This window comes from Pogoniulus pusillus, chromosome 27 (genome assembly GCF_015220805.1).
Source record: "Pogoniulus pusillus isolate bPogPus1 chromosome 27, bPogPus1.pri, whole genome shotgun sequence".
Lineage (NCBI taxonomy): Eukaryota > Metazoa > Chordata > Aves > Piciformes > Lybiidae > Pogoniulus > Pogoniulus pusillus.
The window spans coordinates 11,308,828-11,324,194 of record NC_087290.1 but is presented as its reverse complement, the minus strand read 5'-3'; the positions used below and the strand labels follow the sequence as shown (position 1 = coordinate 11,324,194).

The following is a 15,367-nucleotide window of genomic DNA, read 5'->3' as shown; positions in this document are numbered from 1 at the left end:
ATAAAATATTGGTCTCAAAAGGTAGGATTCTGCAAACCCATACGATCGTGCACAGTCCTAGGAGCATTAAGTGGATTACTCACACAAGCAAAAGCTGCGTGCAGGAGTAAGGGGTTATGGAATTGAGCTTTAAGAGGACTTAAATTAACCCAAAAAGCAGACATGCAAGAGTATTTTCATGTAGAAGTGGAGCACTTCAGTGACTTAAACCAATCCTAGAGGTATGTCATTCATAGATAGTCCAAGGGACTTGTTAATCATTTGCATTTCCTGGTTTTTAAAGGTACCATTACTGATCATCTTATCGGGTTCTTCATCCAGTACATCTACCAAGCACCTACTGCTAGGTAAAAAAGACATGTCCCTCTGTCTGTATAGATCTGAACTGACTTGTGTCACTGTGCTTGGAATTGAATTCTATTTGTCACAAACTCCAGCTCCTCCTAAAACTTCAAAGTTGGAAGTTTTAAAATTTCCAGCTTTTAATCATTTTTCTTGTTAGTCTGTAAAATCTAAAGAAACACTAACTCACTGTAACAGAACAGCAAATGCTGGAGCTATCCCCTATAAACTTCAACCATTTTCTTTGGGAAATTTATGTAACCTAAAATCCTACAAGAAAAAATAAACTGTACAGTGTCTTCCAAAGCTGAAAAATCTGAAGTCTTCCAACTCCAGGAGAAAATTACCAGGAGGCAAAGAGAATTCAAATGGGAAAGAAAGAAAAAAACAAAAACAAAAACCCACAACAACATTTAATGAGAGGAAACATTTAAAATAAAATCTGCCATGCTGAAGTCACTCAGTTGTACATGGGAGAATGTTTACCTTCTTAATATGATGACAACTACTGATTTGCTTTGAAAGCAACCCAGCAAGCATCCTTCCTGATAATTCTATTACAAATGATTTCTACTGTTTAATGCAAGAAGCATTTGTTTACCAACTTTCACCTTAAAACCCAATTCTTTTTCTGTCTCAGTTCTAAGGGACTGAGGTCTGAGCATGGTTTATAGCATCCCTTCCAATCCCTACCAATTCCATGCACTTTTTTTTTAACTTATTGACTCTTTAAATTCTACAAAGTTTTGCTCACTGAAGATCACCCCAAAGCACCTAATAGAATATTAAAGTGTCTGATGTTCAAGTCAGGTCTGTTGGCCTAGGGAGACTGAATTGATATACAACAATTTGCATTTAATACCCACAGATAATAGAAAACCACTGGGATTTTCAATAAAGTTAACAACATGTTTTAAATGTAGCACTTACTTTTCTGGAACCTTTTATAATACATTTGTTTCACTCCATTCTGAGAAGCAGTACTCTCAGATCAGCTCTCCCAGAAAGATACAAAATGAACAGTTTGAGGTGAAAAGTGGTGTCATGGTCCCATTTTGCCTCCCCTTCCCTCTTTTAGTTTTCATTTTACATGCCAATCTTCACTATCAACAGCCAGTTTTCCTTAAAAATTGAATTCCAATTCCTTTCCTGAGCTGATGTACCATTGAAAAAGATGCCTAATCTTCTGAATTTCTTTTGTAGCTAAGCTTGTATTTCTACAAAGCTACTAATTAATCTTCCACAGGGAACAGAGTGGCAATCCTCCACTTGACTCCTCTTTGTGCCATTGAGTTCAACTGGTAAAAGAAACATTTGTTAATCCAGAACTTTTGGGTATCTAATAAATCCAAAGCCTTGGACAAAACAAGGCATGGGTGAGCATAAAGGAATTACTTTTAGCTGGCTGTTGCTTTGGGTCCAAGTTCTTGAGCAAAAGACACATTCACAATAAACTCAGCTTCCTGCAGCACTATTCTAGGAGTGCTGCCATCCACCAGACAGCTCAAATCTGATGCTAAGAGACTGGTGCATGCCCTTCTCTCATCTAGAATTGATCACTGCAGTGCTTTGTGCATTACCATAGCTAAATATATTCACTCAAACCTTTAGATGCTTGCAATTTGGCAGCTAGTGTTCCTATCCCTACTTAAAAATTTAGAGGTTTTCTTTAGTCCAATTAAAAAAAAATAGTTGCAGACAGCACTGATTTGTTGGAATTTAGCTATCAGTAGTGGGATGTACTGCCTGAGATTCTATTATATGCCATACCTGGTTGAACTCAAGGCAAAGGAACATAACCCACTGTGAACATAACTCACCCTTGAAACATCCTTTTCAATGTAATTTTCTATCATTTAAAACACAAACTTACTGACTTTTTGGAAAGCATCTGGAGTAAATTGTGAGAGTTCCAGCCCTACTAGAGACCAAGTGTTTCTAAAAGATCATTTCAGCACATGCTTCTAAAGTGAAGCATTTCTAACTCTAGGAACAGTGCTAAGCATCCTTTGAATGTGAATGTTTTTATACTGAAATGCAATGTATTATGTTTTAATGAGACAAAAATATTGTGGCTGAAAAAGTGCTTCAAGGAAGTTATGCAAACACTGAGAGAACCTTGCACTAGGCAACCACCACTAATAGAACCTTACAAGTCCTTGTAGGATGTGGGTTTTTCCAGCAAGGCTGTAATTAGGCACAAGCTGCAGACAACAAAGAAGTCTTTGGTTGCTCACTTAAGCTCAGAACACATCTCTAAACCCAATTCTGAGTCTGTTTGGGCTTTCAAGTGTGAACCTATGTTTTTCTTGTTTGATTTGGCACTGGTATTAGCCAAAATCCAGCTGTTCCTGGTATTTATTTATTCTGGGATACTTCACATGGTTTCATAGCTTCACAGAGCAGGCCCAAAAAGCTCTCAAAGGTACCCATAAGACAAAGCAGTGACAGTGGCTATTATCACTGGAAGAAGCATGCCAGCAACTGGGTGACTACATAAGTGGCTTGCATAGACCACTGAAAAAATAAATGGTCTTATAAACTAGACAGAAGTAAAGGTTCTTTAAAAGTAAATGGAAAGAAAGCCTAGAAAAACACTTTTCCATATTCACTAGCTTTCTTTTCCTTTATGAATGCCTGGCTTCACTCTATAGTACCTATTTTAATGGAACATCATCTACACATAAGAGAGGCCTACTGGAGTCAGAAGGAAGTGTTGATGTGTGGGTAACTGCGTAGCAGTACAAGCAACAGGATGGTACTTAGGCCCCTTGCTGAAAAACACAAACAGTCCCAAGCTTCTTTAGTTGGATGCACTTCAAAATACTATTTTTAGATGGCATTTTGAAGTTTTGGCCTCAAGTTAAATCAAGCTTGAATTACCAAAGCAGTGATGTTCCCAATATTCAGGAGGGGGTTCTGTTATGTCATTATTTCACACCTCAAAATTACAAGCTAACAAGGCAGCTTAATGTTCATAATTCCACTCCAAGTGGGGATGGGAATGGTGATACAATGCAATCAATAACAAGCTAGTGTGTGGAATTTTCATTATGTTATGATTTTACACCATAACTATGTTTATCTTTCAACCTATTTTTTTAAAACTGTCTCTTGGTCAGCCTGAAAGCCTTATTTAAAGTAGTATTTTATAGAATTATAGAATGGTTTAGGTTGGAAGGGACCTCAAAGATCATTCAGTTCCAACCCCCCACCATAGGCAGGGACACCTCCCAATAGAACAGGTCACTCAAGGCCTCATCAAACCTGGTCTTGAACACCTCCATGGAGGGAGCATCCACAACCTCCCTGGGCAACCTGTGCCAGTGTCTCTCCACCCTCAAAGTAAGGAACTTCTTCCTAACATTTAGTTATATCTCCCCTCTGCCAGTTTAAACCCATTCTTCCTTGTCCTGTTATTACAAGACCTTGTAAGCAGTCCCTCACCAGTCCCCTTCAGATACTGGAAGGCCACTCCAAAGTCTCTTGGAAGCCTTCTCTTCCCCAGGCTGCAGAGCCCCAACTCTCGTAGCCTATGCTCATAGCAGAGCTGCTCCAGCCCTGTGAGTATTTTTGGGGCCTCCTCTGGACTCATTCCACCAGTTCCATGTCCTTCCTGTGTGGGGGACTCCAGAACTGTACTGTATTCTAGGTGGGGTTTCAAGGGAGCTAAGGGGGAGAATCCCCTCCCTTGCCCTTTTGGTAGTGTTTATCCTAGACCCTCAGAACCAAATGTCCCACAACAGTAGAAAGTCAGGAATTAACTTCATTTCTACACAAATCACATAGGTTTTGGTGTATGAAACGGGCAAGTGCAGATGGAAACAGGTTGCTTGGCAGACTCTGAAGTTAACAAGCATTTTACTAGTGCAAGAACCTTTACTAACAATGTCAAACATCTAAATTACATCTAGCATGACATCCATGAATAGCTGTCTCCTTGGAATGACAACAGTGAGCTCACAAAACCTGCTGTACTGTTAGCTGTGTAGAAGGTAACTCAGAGAATTCAAAAGGGATTGAGGAGAAACAAGGCTAAACACTCAGAAAAACAATATTTAGTGCACATTTGGTAGTTTTTAAACATGGCAGAAAAATAAAGTACAACTCATTCAATTGATGTCTTACCTGGAGGTCTTTCACATTTGGGAATGGAATCCCTATGGTTATAACTGCCCGGGCATTCTCATCACAGAAATCCAAGCCTTCACTAACTTTTCCTCTGCACACAGCTATAAGGAGTGCTCCATCTTGAACAAGCCAGAGAGGAATATACAAATCACTCCCACTGGTAAACAGTATCAGAATAAAGTTCCAGCAACATCTTTTAAAGTGCTAAACATAATATAGCAGAACAGACTGCATAGCAGTCTGGAATGGATATAAAATCAGACTTTTTCAGAGGGATGAGCTTAACTCCACCTCAATCATTAACACTGTGATTCTGAATAACAACTGGCAAAACAATCTTGCACTACACACACAGTGCACTCACGCAACACTGAAGGCAACTCAGCAACTCATGTCCTAGCTTGCAATAAGAGGACTCTATCCAGCAGGGCAAGAGAGGGGAGTCTGCATGTGCATCATTCTGTCCTCTCCCATATCTTCATGCAACCACAATACAAAGAGCAGTTAATCTTCCTCATTTTTCACAGCACCACGTTTCAGTGAGGTTAGTTTTTCTCTATTTCTTCACATCTTACCCTAATTGTCAGGCACTTAAAGAATCTTTTTTCCTTAAACTTGAAGAGTCTGCATCAACTCTTTGGTATGTCTGCAGAACATACCTCTTTCTCCTTTACATTTTATTGCATCATAGTAGATTTTCAGCAGTTCATCAAAGTCACTCTTTGCTCCTCCCTGAGGCTCTGCAATGACTGTCTTCACCAGCTCCAGGTTTCTCCACAAGCCAGTGCTCATCCAGCGATCTTTCAATTTGTCCAGCAGCTGCAAACAAACAGAGACATCCAGCAGAGCTGTAACAGTCACTGTCACACAGAACAGTCACTGGGACTGCTCAAATAAAGCACACAAAGACATTTATTTTAATGGAATTAGAGTAGTCAGGTTCTGGATTTATGAAAATAAGTCTCCCTACTGTACACTGTTCCACAGCTCTGCAACACTTTCTAATCACAATGGCTGATAAATTTCACTAATTAAAACCAGTGGAGATTGAGTTACCAAAGCAAAACTCTCTAAATCAATAACAGAGCTCACTGAAGTGCATCTTCTGATGCTCCTCAAAGCAAGAGGAATGTCATCCCTTCCCCAAAAAATGGAGATTACCTGATTTTCTGATTACCAAGTAAGAGATCCACAAGTAAGACTGGAAACAAATTCTAAACTACTTTGAAACAAGCTTTTCTATCTTAAATTCCCACAGTAGTCTAAAATGGACCTAGATAAGTTGAAGGAATAAGCAGTGATGGAGGATTTATCAACAGCCTCCCCTGCTTCTTCAAGGGTCTGTCAGCTTTGTTAGCACTGCTAAACTCTGACCTGTGCACAGTTTCTAGACTGAATTTTACCAAGCTAGGGAGCCAAAAAGCTGCTCCTTCACCCAACAGGTTTGTCTGATGGTGCTCAGCAGTGCCCTCAAGACAAAAACAAGGCAACCAATACACTTTAGAGTGAATTGAGTAGATCTGGTTCAGTAGACAGAAGTAAATAGTTACCTTCACTCTTTCCTTTTTCTTCCCTTTTTCCACCTCCCAGACATCTTCTCTCTGCTGCAGTCCACTACCGAGAGTTTTCACTGGCTCTAACAAACCCAACTCATCAGCCATTTGGTGTTGGTTCACTTTAATTTACTCCAAGATTATGTTTGCATCTTAGCACAACCTCCCCTGCTGCCCAGGGTTGGCTCAAGACACCAGGTTGTGACAGTCAACTAATGAATGGAACAGAAGAGAGCACTTAGCCACTTTTGGAGGGTTTCAAATATCCTTGGGACACCAACACCACAACAGAGGGAAGGAGAAAACCCCTATGCTGTAACTACTGCCAGGACTCAGCTGCCAGCTGAGTAAAACCAGGACAGACTGTTACAAAATTAATCTGTCCCACCACCAATCTACAGCTGAAGGGTTACTGTGAAGTGGAACTAACTGTTGTCACACTTGAGTTTGCAGGGAGAACACTTGCCAGTGTTTAGGAAACTCTTTACCTGAACCTTGCATATTTCATGTTCTCAGCATTCAAGTGCTGAACTTATTCTCTGACATTAAGTATTTGGATTGGTTCCTATTGAGGGAGTTCAGAGGACACAAAGATTATGTTACTCTTGAATTTTCTCTAGCTCTCTTCCTGCTTCTACTCAAGGAATTACATTTGCTTACTACTGGCATGGCACCATGCTCAAGCAAGCACAGAGACATTAAGTGATGAACAGTAGGAAGAGTTTCCTACACAAATGTTGGTGTAGAACAAATCAGCTCTTCTAAATGCATCTCTCCTGCTGTTTGTCCCCTTCTCTACCAGCTCTGTCATTTCCTAGCAGCATCTTGTCTCTAATCTCTTTTTATATATAAAAGGCCATAATGCTATGATGGAGCAATGAGTGTCCATCTTGCCATCCACAGCCTGCCACTCTGCCTTCAGTTTTGGATGTGATATGGAGATAATTCTGGTAAAGAAAAGAATCTAACAAATTACCCCTCTAAGTACATCCATTTGGGATCTGGTAGAGCTGCCACTGACTGTAATATTATTACCTTTCCAGATCTCATTCTTCCTCCTACTAAACTAATGTCTGCCTGGGCATCTACTCGGCAGGCTACACTAAATTCACTTCTAGCACTGCCTGCTGCTTATCAGGTGTGACAAAAGGAGGTCAGCAAGATAATACAGGCAGGATAGAACCAAAATTGACATTTGCATACTCATGCCTTGACTCCTAAGGGCCACTTGCCCCTGACTTTCTCCTCCTCCTATCATCCTGACTACCAAAATTGACTGGTTTGGATCAGTTAATTTGTTTTTTTCCCACAAACACACCCTAACAAAGTGTTCTGATAGAAAAAGTTGTTTCCTAATTTAAGAGGACCAAAGTTTGTTGATAAACTCAGAAAGGGCAAGAGCCCTTACAGAAATTACCTAATCCCTCAGTCTTAGTGTATTTCTCATGTTTGAAAGAAGGATAGCTGATCTTTGTGGTTGTAAAGATGGCAGTAGAAAATCTTTCTCCAGTCTCCTAAGGAAACATCTTTTCTCTGTAATGGGTTACCCAGCACCTCCAGCTAACCACCACAGGTTCACAACAGGTTTAACTGACCAGAAAATCCACAGGTTTTGATGGAAATGGTGAATTATTCATTAAAATCTTTGGCAAGAATGTGTCAATGCCTTTAATTCCCTACTTCTGCCAGACACACTACTTTTGAGGAGTAAGGAAGTGATTGCACCCCTGTACTAAGCCCTGGTGAGGACACAGCCTGAGTACTGGGTTCAGTTCTGGAAGTCACAGCATAGGAGAAACACTGAGGTCTTGGAACATGTCCAAAGAAGAGCAGCAATGCTGGCAAGGGAGTTGGAGGGCATCATATGAAGAGCAGCTGAGGAAACTGGGGTTTATCTGAAGAAGAGAAGGCTCAGAGGAGAACTTACTATCTCTACAACTCACAGAATCCCAGAAACATCCAGGTTGGCAAAGCCCCTCAGGAGCACCAAGTCCAACCTAGAACCCTACTCTACAAGATTCACCTTAAACCACATCCCTTAGCACCACTTCCAAATGGCTCTTAAACACATCCAGGGTTGGTGACTCCATCACCTCCCTGGGTAGCTCATTCCAGTCCCTGTCCACTCTCTCCATACAAAACTTTTTCCTAATGCCCAATCTAAACCTCCCCAGTCTCAGCTTGAGGCCATTCCCCCTTGTTCTGTCTCCAAATACCTGTCAGAAGAGACCAGCAGCAGCCTCTCCACAATGTCCCATCAGGTAGTTGTAGACAGCAATGAGGTTTCCTCTCTGCCTCCTCTTCCTCAAACTAGACAGCCCCCACTACCTGAAAGGAGGTTGGAGTGAAGAAATAGGTTTAAGTTGTGCCAGGGAAGGTGTAGATTGGACATTAGGAAAAAAAAAAATTACTGAGAGAGTGCTGAGGCTTTGGAACAGGCTGCCCAGGGAAGCTGGAGTTGCTATCCCCAGAGGTGTTCAAAAACCATGTAGACATGGCACTACAGGATATGGTTTAGTGGTCATGGTAGTTGGATTATGGTTGGACTCAATCACCTTAAAGGTCTTTTTCCAACCTTACTGATTCTTTGATTCTCTTGAAGGGAGTTTGCTTGATATGGGAACTTTCTTGCAGACAGGAAAGTATGTGCAAACACACATAACAACCATGCTATATTCAGACACTAAAACAACAAGAATTATAGACATGACTGAATACAAATAAATAAAATATACAATACCCACATATCTTCTAAGAGCTAGGAATCAAGTGCAGGTTTCTCATCAAAAATTATTTCACTTCAGGTTGAAAAAGTGCAAATGGGAGGAAGCTATAATGCCAGGACTCACAGGAGCAACCATTAATGCCCACAGCCAGTCACTTTTTCTACTCCAGGGAATAATAGTTTCTGCAGTGCAAGGCAATCTGTGTATATTTTATTAAACCCCTTAAAAATGGATTCTCAAATGGTTTATTAACAAATGGTCTTCCTCCAGGAGAGCAGAAAATCTTGTTAGAAAGAATCTGTCATCTCCCCATGCAGTGAAGGATGTTTACTCTGATAGCTCTTTCCCTTGTTTTTTTCCTTTCTGCAATTTAAGGACACCTGTAAGCTATGATCCACAGAAACCAAGAACTTAGTATTTAGGATTCGCCATTCACCTTTGTCAGCAGCCTCCTTTTAGGCAGAGTTGAAGCACTCTTGAAGTTTGAGAAAGGAGGAAACTGGTTTCTCAACATCTCCTGCCATTATGCTGCACTCCTAGGAAAAATCCTCTCATCCTGTGTCCACGAAGGAAAAGCTTTGCCCTTTCCCTTTGCCACTTTGTTTTAAGCCGTGCCAAAAACTGCATTAGGGGTTTGCCACGTCACAAAGGAAGACTAAAGATTTGTTTAATGTATTTTACCCTAAGGCAAGCTCATTGTAATTTCCAGCATCTTAAAGCTGAGAAGTGAACCTGCAGCAATCAAATTGCTGGGGAGTCACTTTTTCTGCAGTAGTCATTACCTCCCAGTATAGGATTTTTGAAGTAGCAATTACCTGAGGTGAGGAAAGGTCCAACAGAAAACTCAGCAACGTGATGAGTTGTTTGGGTGTGGGGTTTTTTTGGGTGACAGTTCCCTATCTCCCAAGCACCTGCCACTAAATGTCTCGAGACAGAATATTCCTGAAGTACTTCAGCATTAATTCACATACTGAAGGGACTGCACCCAGCCAGCAGAGTAAAAAGGTAACATGGAAATAATCTGTCCATTAAAACATGCTTGGGGAAGCAACAGAACACTTCAGAAGACAAGAGCAGTACAGGACAGCAACACCTGACAGCAGAGTAAAATGACTCTGATTTTAATGGCCAGTTTAACAACTACTAACAACTATCAGTTGGAATTCTATCTTCTTGTGCACCTGACACCCATGGGCTGTCTGCATTTATTTAATGATGAGTGAACAAAAGGTATTTCAAGGTGCACAAAATTTACACAAACACCTTGTAACCCCCTAGCAACTCTGCCATTACACACTAAAAACTCCACTTCCCCAAACTTTGGCATTCTTCCATCTTGTTGCCATGTCATATTTTTTTAATGAGATGGAGTTCCATTTTCCATTGTTATTCAGATTTGAAGGGTAGCTGAGAGGAGAAAGCAAACAGCCATTAGGCTCTTCTTAATAAAAATCAGACTATTGGCACCACTGTTAGTGCAAAAAGTCAGAGATTCCCAAGGGACTAACATTGATCTAAAAGCCTTTTCCCAAGCAGAGCTCTTCCTGTGTTTGCTACCAGAATTTTCTTTTTGAATAAGCACTGCTTCAAATCAAAGCGTGTCTCCAGTGGGCTGGAAACGTGTTTGAAGGGTCAAAAAGGGGTTCCACACACAGTCAGCACAAAACTTCCAAAATGGAAAAGATATCCATGGCCAAGTCAGAGGCTGAGCAACAGGACTGGCTTCACTAGAACCAAGAGGGCTGTGCTACACTTGGGACTAAAAGGGCACTCACTGGCAGAAAACTAAGTTACTATCCAACCAGCAACGTGTGCAAGTGACACACAAAGATGTTCAGTGCTGCTGCAATGATGAACTCTTACATTATCATTTCAGAGTTATTAATACACATTCTACAGCCACCATCATTCATAGAATCATAGAATGTTTTGGGTTGGAAGGGACCTTAATGATCATTTAGTTCCTGCCACGGGCAGGGACACCTCCCACTAGACCGAGTTGCTCAAGGTCTCATCCAACCTGGTTTTGAACACTTCCAAGGAGGAGACATCTACAGCTTCCCTGGGTAGCCTGTTTCAGTGTCTCATGAAGCAGACACTACTGAAGACAGACCTCATCAGCAACATGCCTAACATTTTAAACTGCTTTACTTCAGATGTTATACTAGAGGTAAATATAATTTATACCTTCTTCAGACATTAGTTTCTGTATCTTCCCTCTCCTCCTCTTCCAAAGATCTCATGATCTTTTGCTTCAAGACACTGAGCAACTCAGCCCTTCAGTGAAAGCTTTTATCTTATCTAAGCAACAAGAGGCAGCCGTGGCATGGAGGTGGCAAAGAAGCACAGATACTAAATGTCTACATTTGAGTTTTATCAAATGTTTTTGCTTCTATGTGATGCTTGTATCTTGACAGAAAAAAGAGCAGGTGTAAACCCCAAGTAAATGAGACCATTTTACTTCTGCATCTATTGAAAACCCTTACAGTCAGAGAATGTCAAGAGGAAACACAGTTCTCTTGCCTTACCACTCAATGTTTGCCACCATTTGGACTGTCTGTAAAAACATAAAAGGACTGTTTTAGATACCACAAGGCAGCCCAACCTGCATCTGCATCAGCTGCCTCCTCTCCTCCTTTGGTAAGGAAAAAAACCTAATAAAATAATCTATACATTCTGACAGATCCTTCTGCAAATTTAAGCTATTAGGATGGAGGACATCATATTTTCCACTCAAGTAATCCTCTGAAGATCTCGAGGCACAGATGTTTTTATAACAGACCTAATTCCACAGGTATTGCATTACCCTTAATAAGCTTCCAAGATGGTGCTTTTTGCTGAGTCAGCCGGTTAGCTGCAGCTGTAACTGTTCAACTCACATTCACACTGGTTTCAGAGCTGTTCAGCAGGATGGTTAATTACCTGCTTGAATGTTCTGCTTCTGTTATGAGAGAATGGAATTGTCTCTACATCAGTGATAATCCCACAATGCATCCAGACATTAAATAAATGCACTTAGCAGGTTGCTTGAACACAAGTGGCCTTACAGTATCACAGTATCATCAGGGTTGGAAGAGACCTCACAGATCATCAAGTCCAACCTTTACCACAGAGCTCAAGGCTAGACCATGGCACCAAGTGCCATGTCCAACCTTGCCTTGAACAGCCTCTGAACAGCCTATGAGAATGTATCTGGCCAGATTCCCCTCATTCTGTATCACTTACAAACTGGTATTAGAGCCCTGTATTAAACTAACTTCTTCAGGAATTAATGTTTCATAAGAGTACAGAATTAGTAGAAGTTATTTGACAGTCCTCTGAATCACAGCATCACAGAACGTTAAGGGTTAAGAGACCTCCTCCAGAGATCATTGATTCCAACCCCCCTGCAAAGCAGGACCACCCAGGGCAGGTCACACAAACACATACAGGTAGGTTTTCAGTCTCCAGAGAAGGAGACTCCACAACTTCTCTGGGCAGCTTGCTCCAGTGCTCAACCTCACCATAATGAAGTGTCCCCTCATGTCGAGGTGGAACATCTTGTGTTCTAGCTTGTACCCATTGCTCCTTGTCCTATTACTGGTCACCATGGAAAAGAGCCTGGCACATTCATGCTGACACCCACGTCTCAGAAATTTAAAGACATTGATAAGATCTCCTCTTAGCCTTCTCTTCTCAAGACCTAAACAGCCCCAGCTGAACTAAAAAGGTTGCCAAAGACTCCATACTAAATGACCTGGAATCCTAATGGACCTCCAGGACTACTGCACAGTGCAGTTTTGGGGAAACAACAGTCCCAAGCCAGTGTGGTGGCATGGGATCAGTAATCAATCCTATTTCCACCTTCAGTCAAAACAAAACAAAACAAAAAACAGCAATGGGCCTTTGAGGTCCAAAGTGAACACAAAGGAAACAGCAGGAGAAAGTAAGTAAACAGTAATGAAATGGGAATAAAAGAGTGAAGGGGCAAGAGAGACCTGCCTGGAAGGATTCCTATGGCAGAAAAAAAAATGAGTTTCCATCCAAAAACAGGAGGGAAAATATTTGGTTATACTAACCAATAAAATCTGATGTCTATTATCAAATCTTTAAAACACATTTGGAATGGCACTCTAGAACTATTAAAAACAGCATTATAAAAAAATCACAGCGTCCCTTAACAAGAATAAAAGGTCACAGGTATGAAAAGAAAGCAGTGAAATCTAATAACATTTATCAACATCACCAGAACTATTGGATGGTTTCAAAAGGACTGACAGAATATCACAGTATCCACAAGTCACTGACCAAACTGGCAGAGCTACCTTACATTTCATCTTTTTTTCTTTGCTTCTTAACCTGTCCACTTTTTCAATGGTGATTTTACTCTTAACCAAAAAAAACCAACCACCTCAATTTTGCTTGACACCCAGACACTGCACTGGGCTGTGCCAGCCAAGAATAACTTAGTCTATTGAATTATTTAAGCAGTTGTTTGCACTGAATTAGATTTTCATGAGAGGTTAAGCAATAGACTGATTCACAGAAACCTCCCCATGTTTACAGGAGGCGTCTAACACCATACAAGCAGGTATTCCAAATTCCTTCTTTTGAATGACTCAGGTGACACCAAATACTAATGAATCTATTCACCAATAAAATCAAATAAAATAGTATTTTAAGCTGCAAACCCCACTTTGTCAATTTCTAGCTCTAACAGATTTTATCTAAAGGGAGCATGAAAGTATCTGTGCCTACAAAATTTCACCTGTGAAGTAAAATCTACTTCCCAAACAGAATGTTGATTTCCCACTCTTAATGGGAAACTGGAGGAAAATATCAAATGCCCATATAAATACTTGTGCACAGGTAAACCTTTTCTTTATGTGCCAAAACAGAGCTGATTTAAAGCAATATTTTCATGGAAACATGCCACACAAAGATGTTGTTCTTATCCAAGAGAGGCTACGCCTCCTTTCTACTACACATTTCCCCAACTATTTACTATCATCGTGGGGCTACAACCAGCGAGACAGAGAAGTTTTCTTTTGAACCAGACTTGGTTTACAGAGTACTAACTCCAGCTCAATTTCAGTCTGATTTCCTCTCCCAAAGTGTCACAGAGCCTCTGTAATGAAATGCTCCAGAATTGTAAAACAGAAAATACATATTAAAAAAAAATTCTAAATGTTTTTTTCTGCCTTCAAGGAAAACATTCTCCTGGAAAGCTAATAATTAAAGAATACAGGGAATAGAAAATGTTCAAGACTGACCTCTTTGTGTGAAGGAAGATGAAAACGAGGGAGAGAGGAAGTTTAATGTAGAAAGAGCTGAGAAAAGTCCTGAAATAAGAGAAGACAGTGTGAAGGAATGAGACCAGGACACATACTCATCTAATTCCTCACTTTTTTCAGAATTTTCAGCTGATGAGGAAGATTTTCTAATGTGTATTTAACTGCTAACACTTACCATCTGTTAGAGCAAAACTCAAATCAACTGCCTAAAATAAGAGCACACACTTTTAAAGCAAAAGTAGGTAAAAGCAAGTTTAAAAGCTTAAAATTGCACAGACCATCAGGATTCCAAACCTAAATCAATACTGCTGAAGCTGATCAATGCTCAGCAGGTTACTTCATAGGAAAAGCTCTATTTTATTGGAAAGACTTCAACAGTCTGGAGATGGAACCCAGAAACCTGCAAAGGGACCTCGACCCCCACAAATTTATTCTGCTATTTCCTGTTTCTTCCAGAATTATGATTCAAGATCATAGAGCCTTTTAATTCTGCTAACAGGTGCTCTACATCATGGTGTCCCTCCTCATCATGTCTCCCAGGAGAAAGCTGCCCTCAGTTGGAGGTCTGTATCACTACTACATGTGCTATTTAAAGAGATTTTTCACCTAGAGCTCTCTCAACATTTCTTTGCAACAGAAGATGAGCTTGAAGACTCCAACTTTAAAACCACATCTGCTCTTCAAGAGCTTGTGGGGGAAAAGTGGCTTTTGAAGTTTAAAACCACTATCCTTATTCTCTCAAGGAAAATGTTAAACAAACAGGGAACAGAAAAGAACATTTAGGAGCAAAATTCATGTTGAGATACCTACTTTTACTAGGAAACGTGGGGCAAAAATCAGTGCTAGTTCACACAGGCTTGGAAAACACTGCAAGGGGAAAAAAGGAAAGGAAAGAAAACCCCAACAGATAAAGCTACTGTGCAACTCAGCTACATAATTAAACTAAACCCTGAAGATGGTGAAAAACTCTGTATTATAAACAAGATTCTGATCACCATGTGCACACTCCAGCACAATAAAAGGTGAATAATTCATAATCATTTTCAAGGAAAAAGTATGCATCACTCAACTTGGGGGAAGCACAGGGGATTTCACTGGCATGATTTTTCTTTAGGGACAATGACAAAGTGCCGCTCACCAGCAGGAAACTGAAGCACTGAACTGTGTTCCATGTGCCATAAATCAACGCTGCAGCCTACAGGATGTCTCTCTGGTACCAACATACCATCAATTTTTCAATAACCTCCTTAAATAATGGAATATGTGAACGGCGACAACAGTAATGAAAAATGAAATGTTTTGCACACCAAAGACTCTAGAATAACATGGTTAATATGTTGCT

General features: G+C 40.5%; 1 protein-coding gene across 1 annotated transcript in view; it reads right to left on the bottom strand.

Annotated features, from left to right (window-relative positions):
- The window catches only part of BRIP1 (BRCA1 interacting helicase 1), a 59,226-nt gene that overhangs the window by 16,736 nt on the left and 27,123 nt on the right, over positions 1-15,367 (bottom strand). Inside the window, exons 14-15 of the mRNA XM_064166782.1 lie at positions 5,133-5,292; positions 4,471-4,592 (exon numbers count right to left, since the gene is read on the bottom strand). Of these exons, the coding sequence (XP_064022852.1) occupies positions 4,471-4,592; positions 5,133-5,292 (282 nt within the window). The remainder of the gene's footprint in view (positions 1-4,470; positions 4,593-5,132; positions 5,293-15,367) is intronic.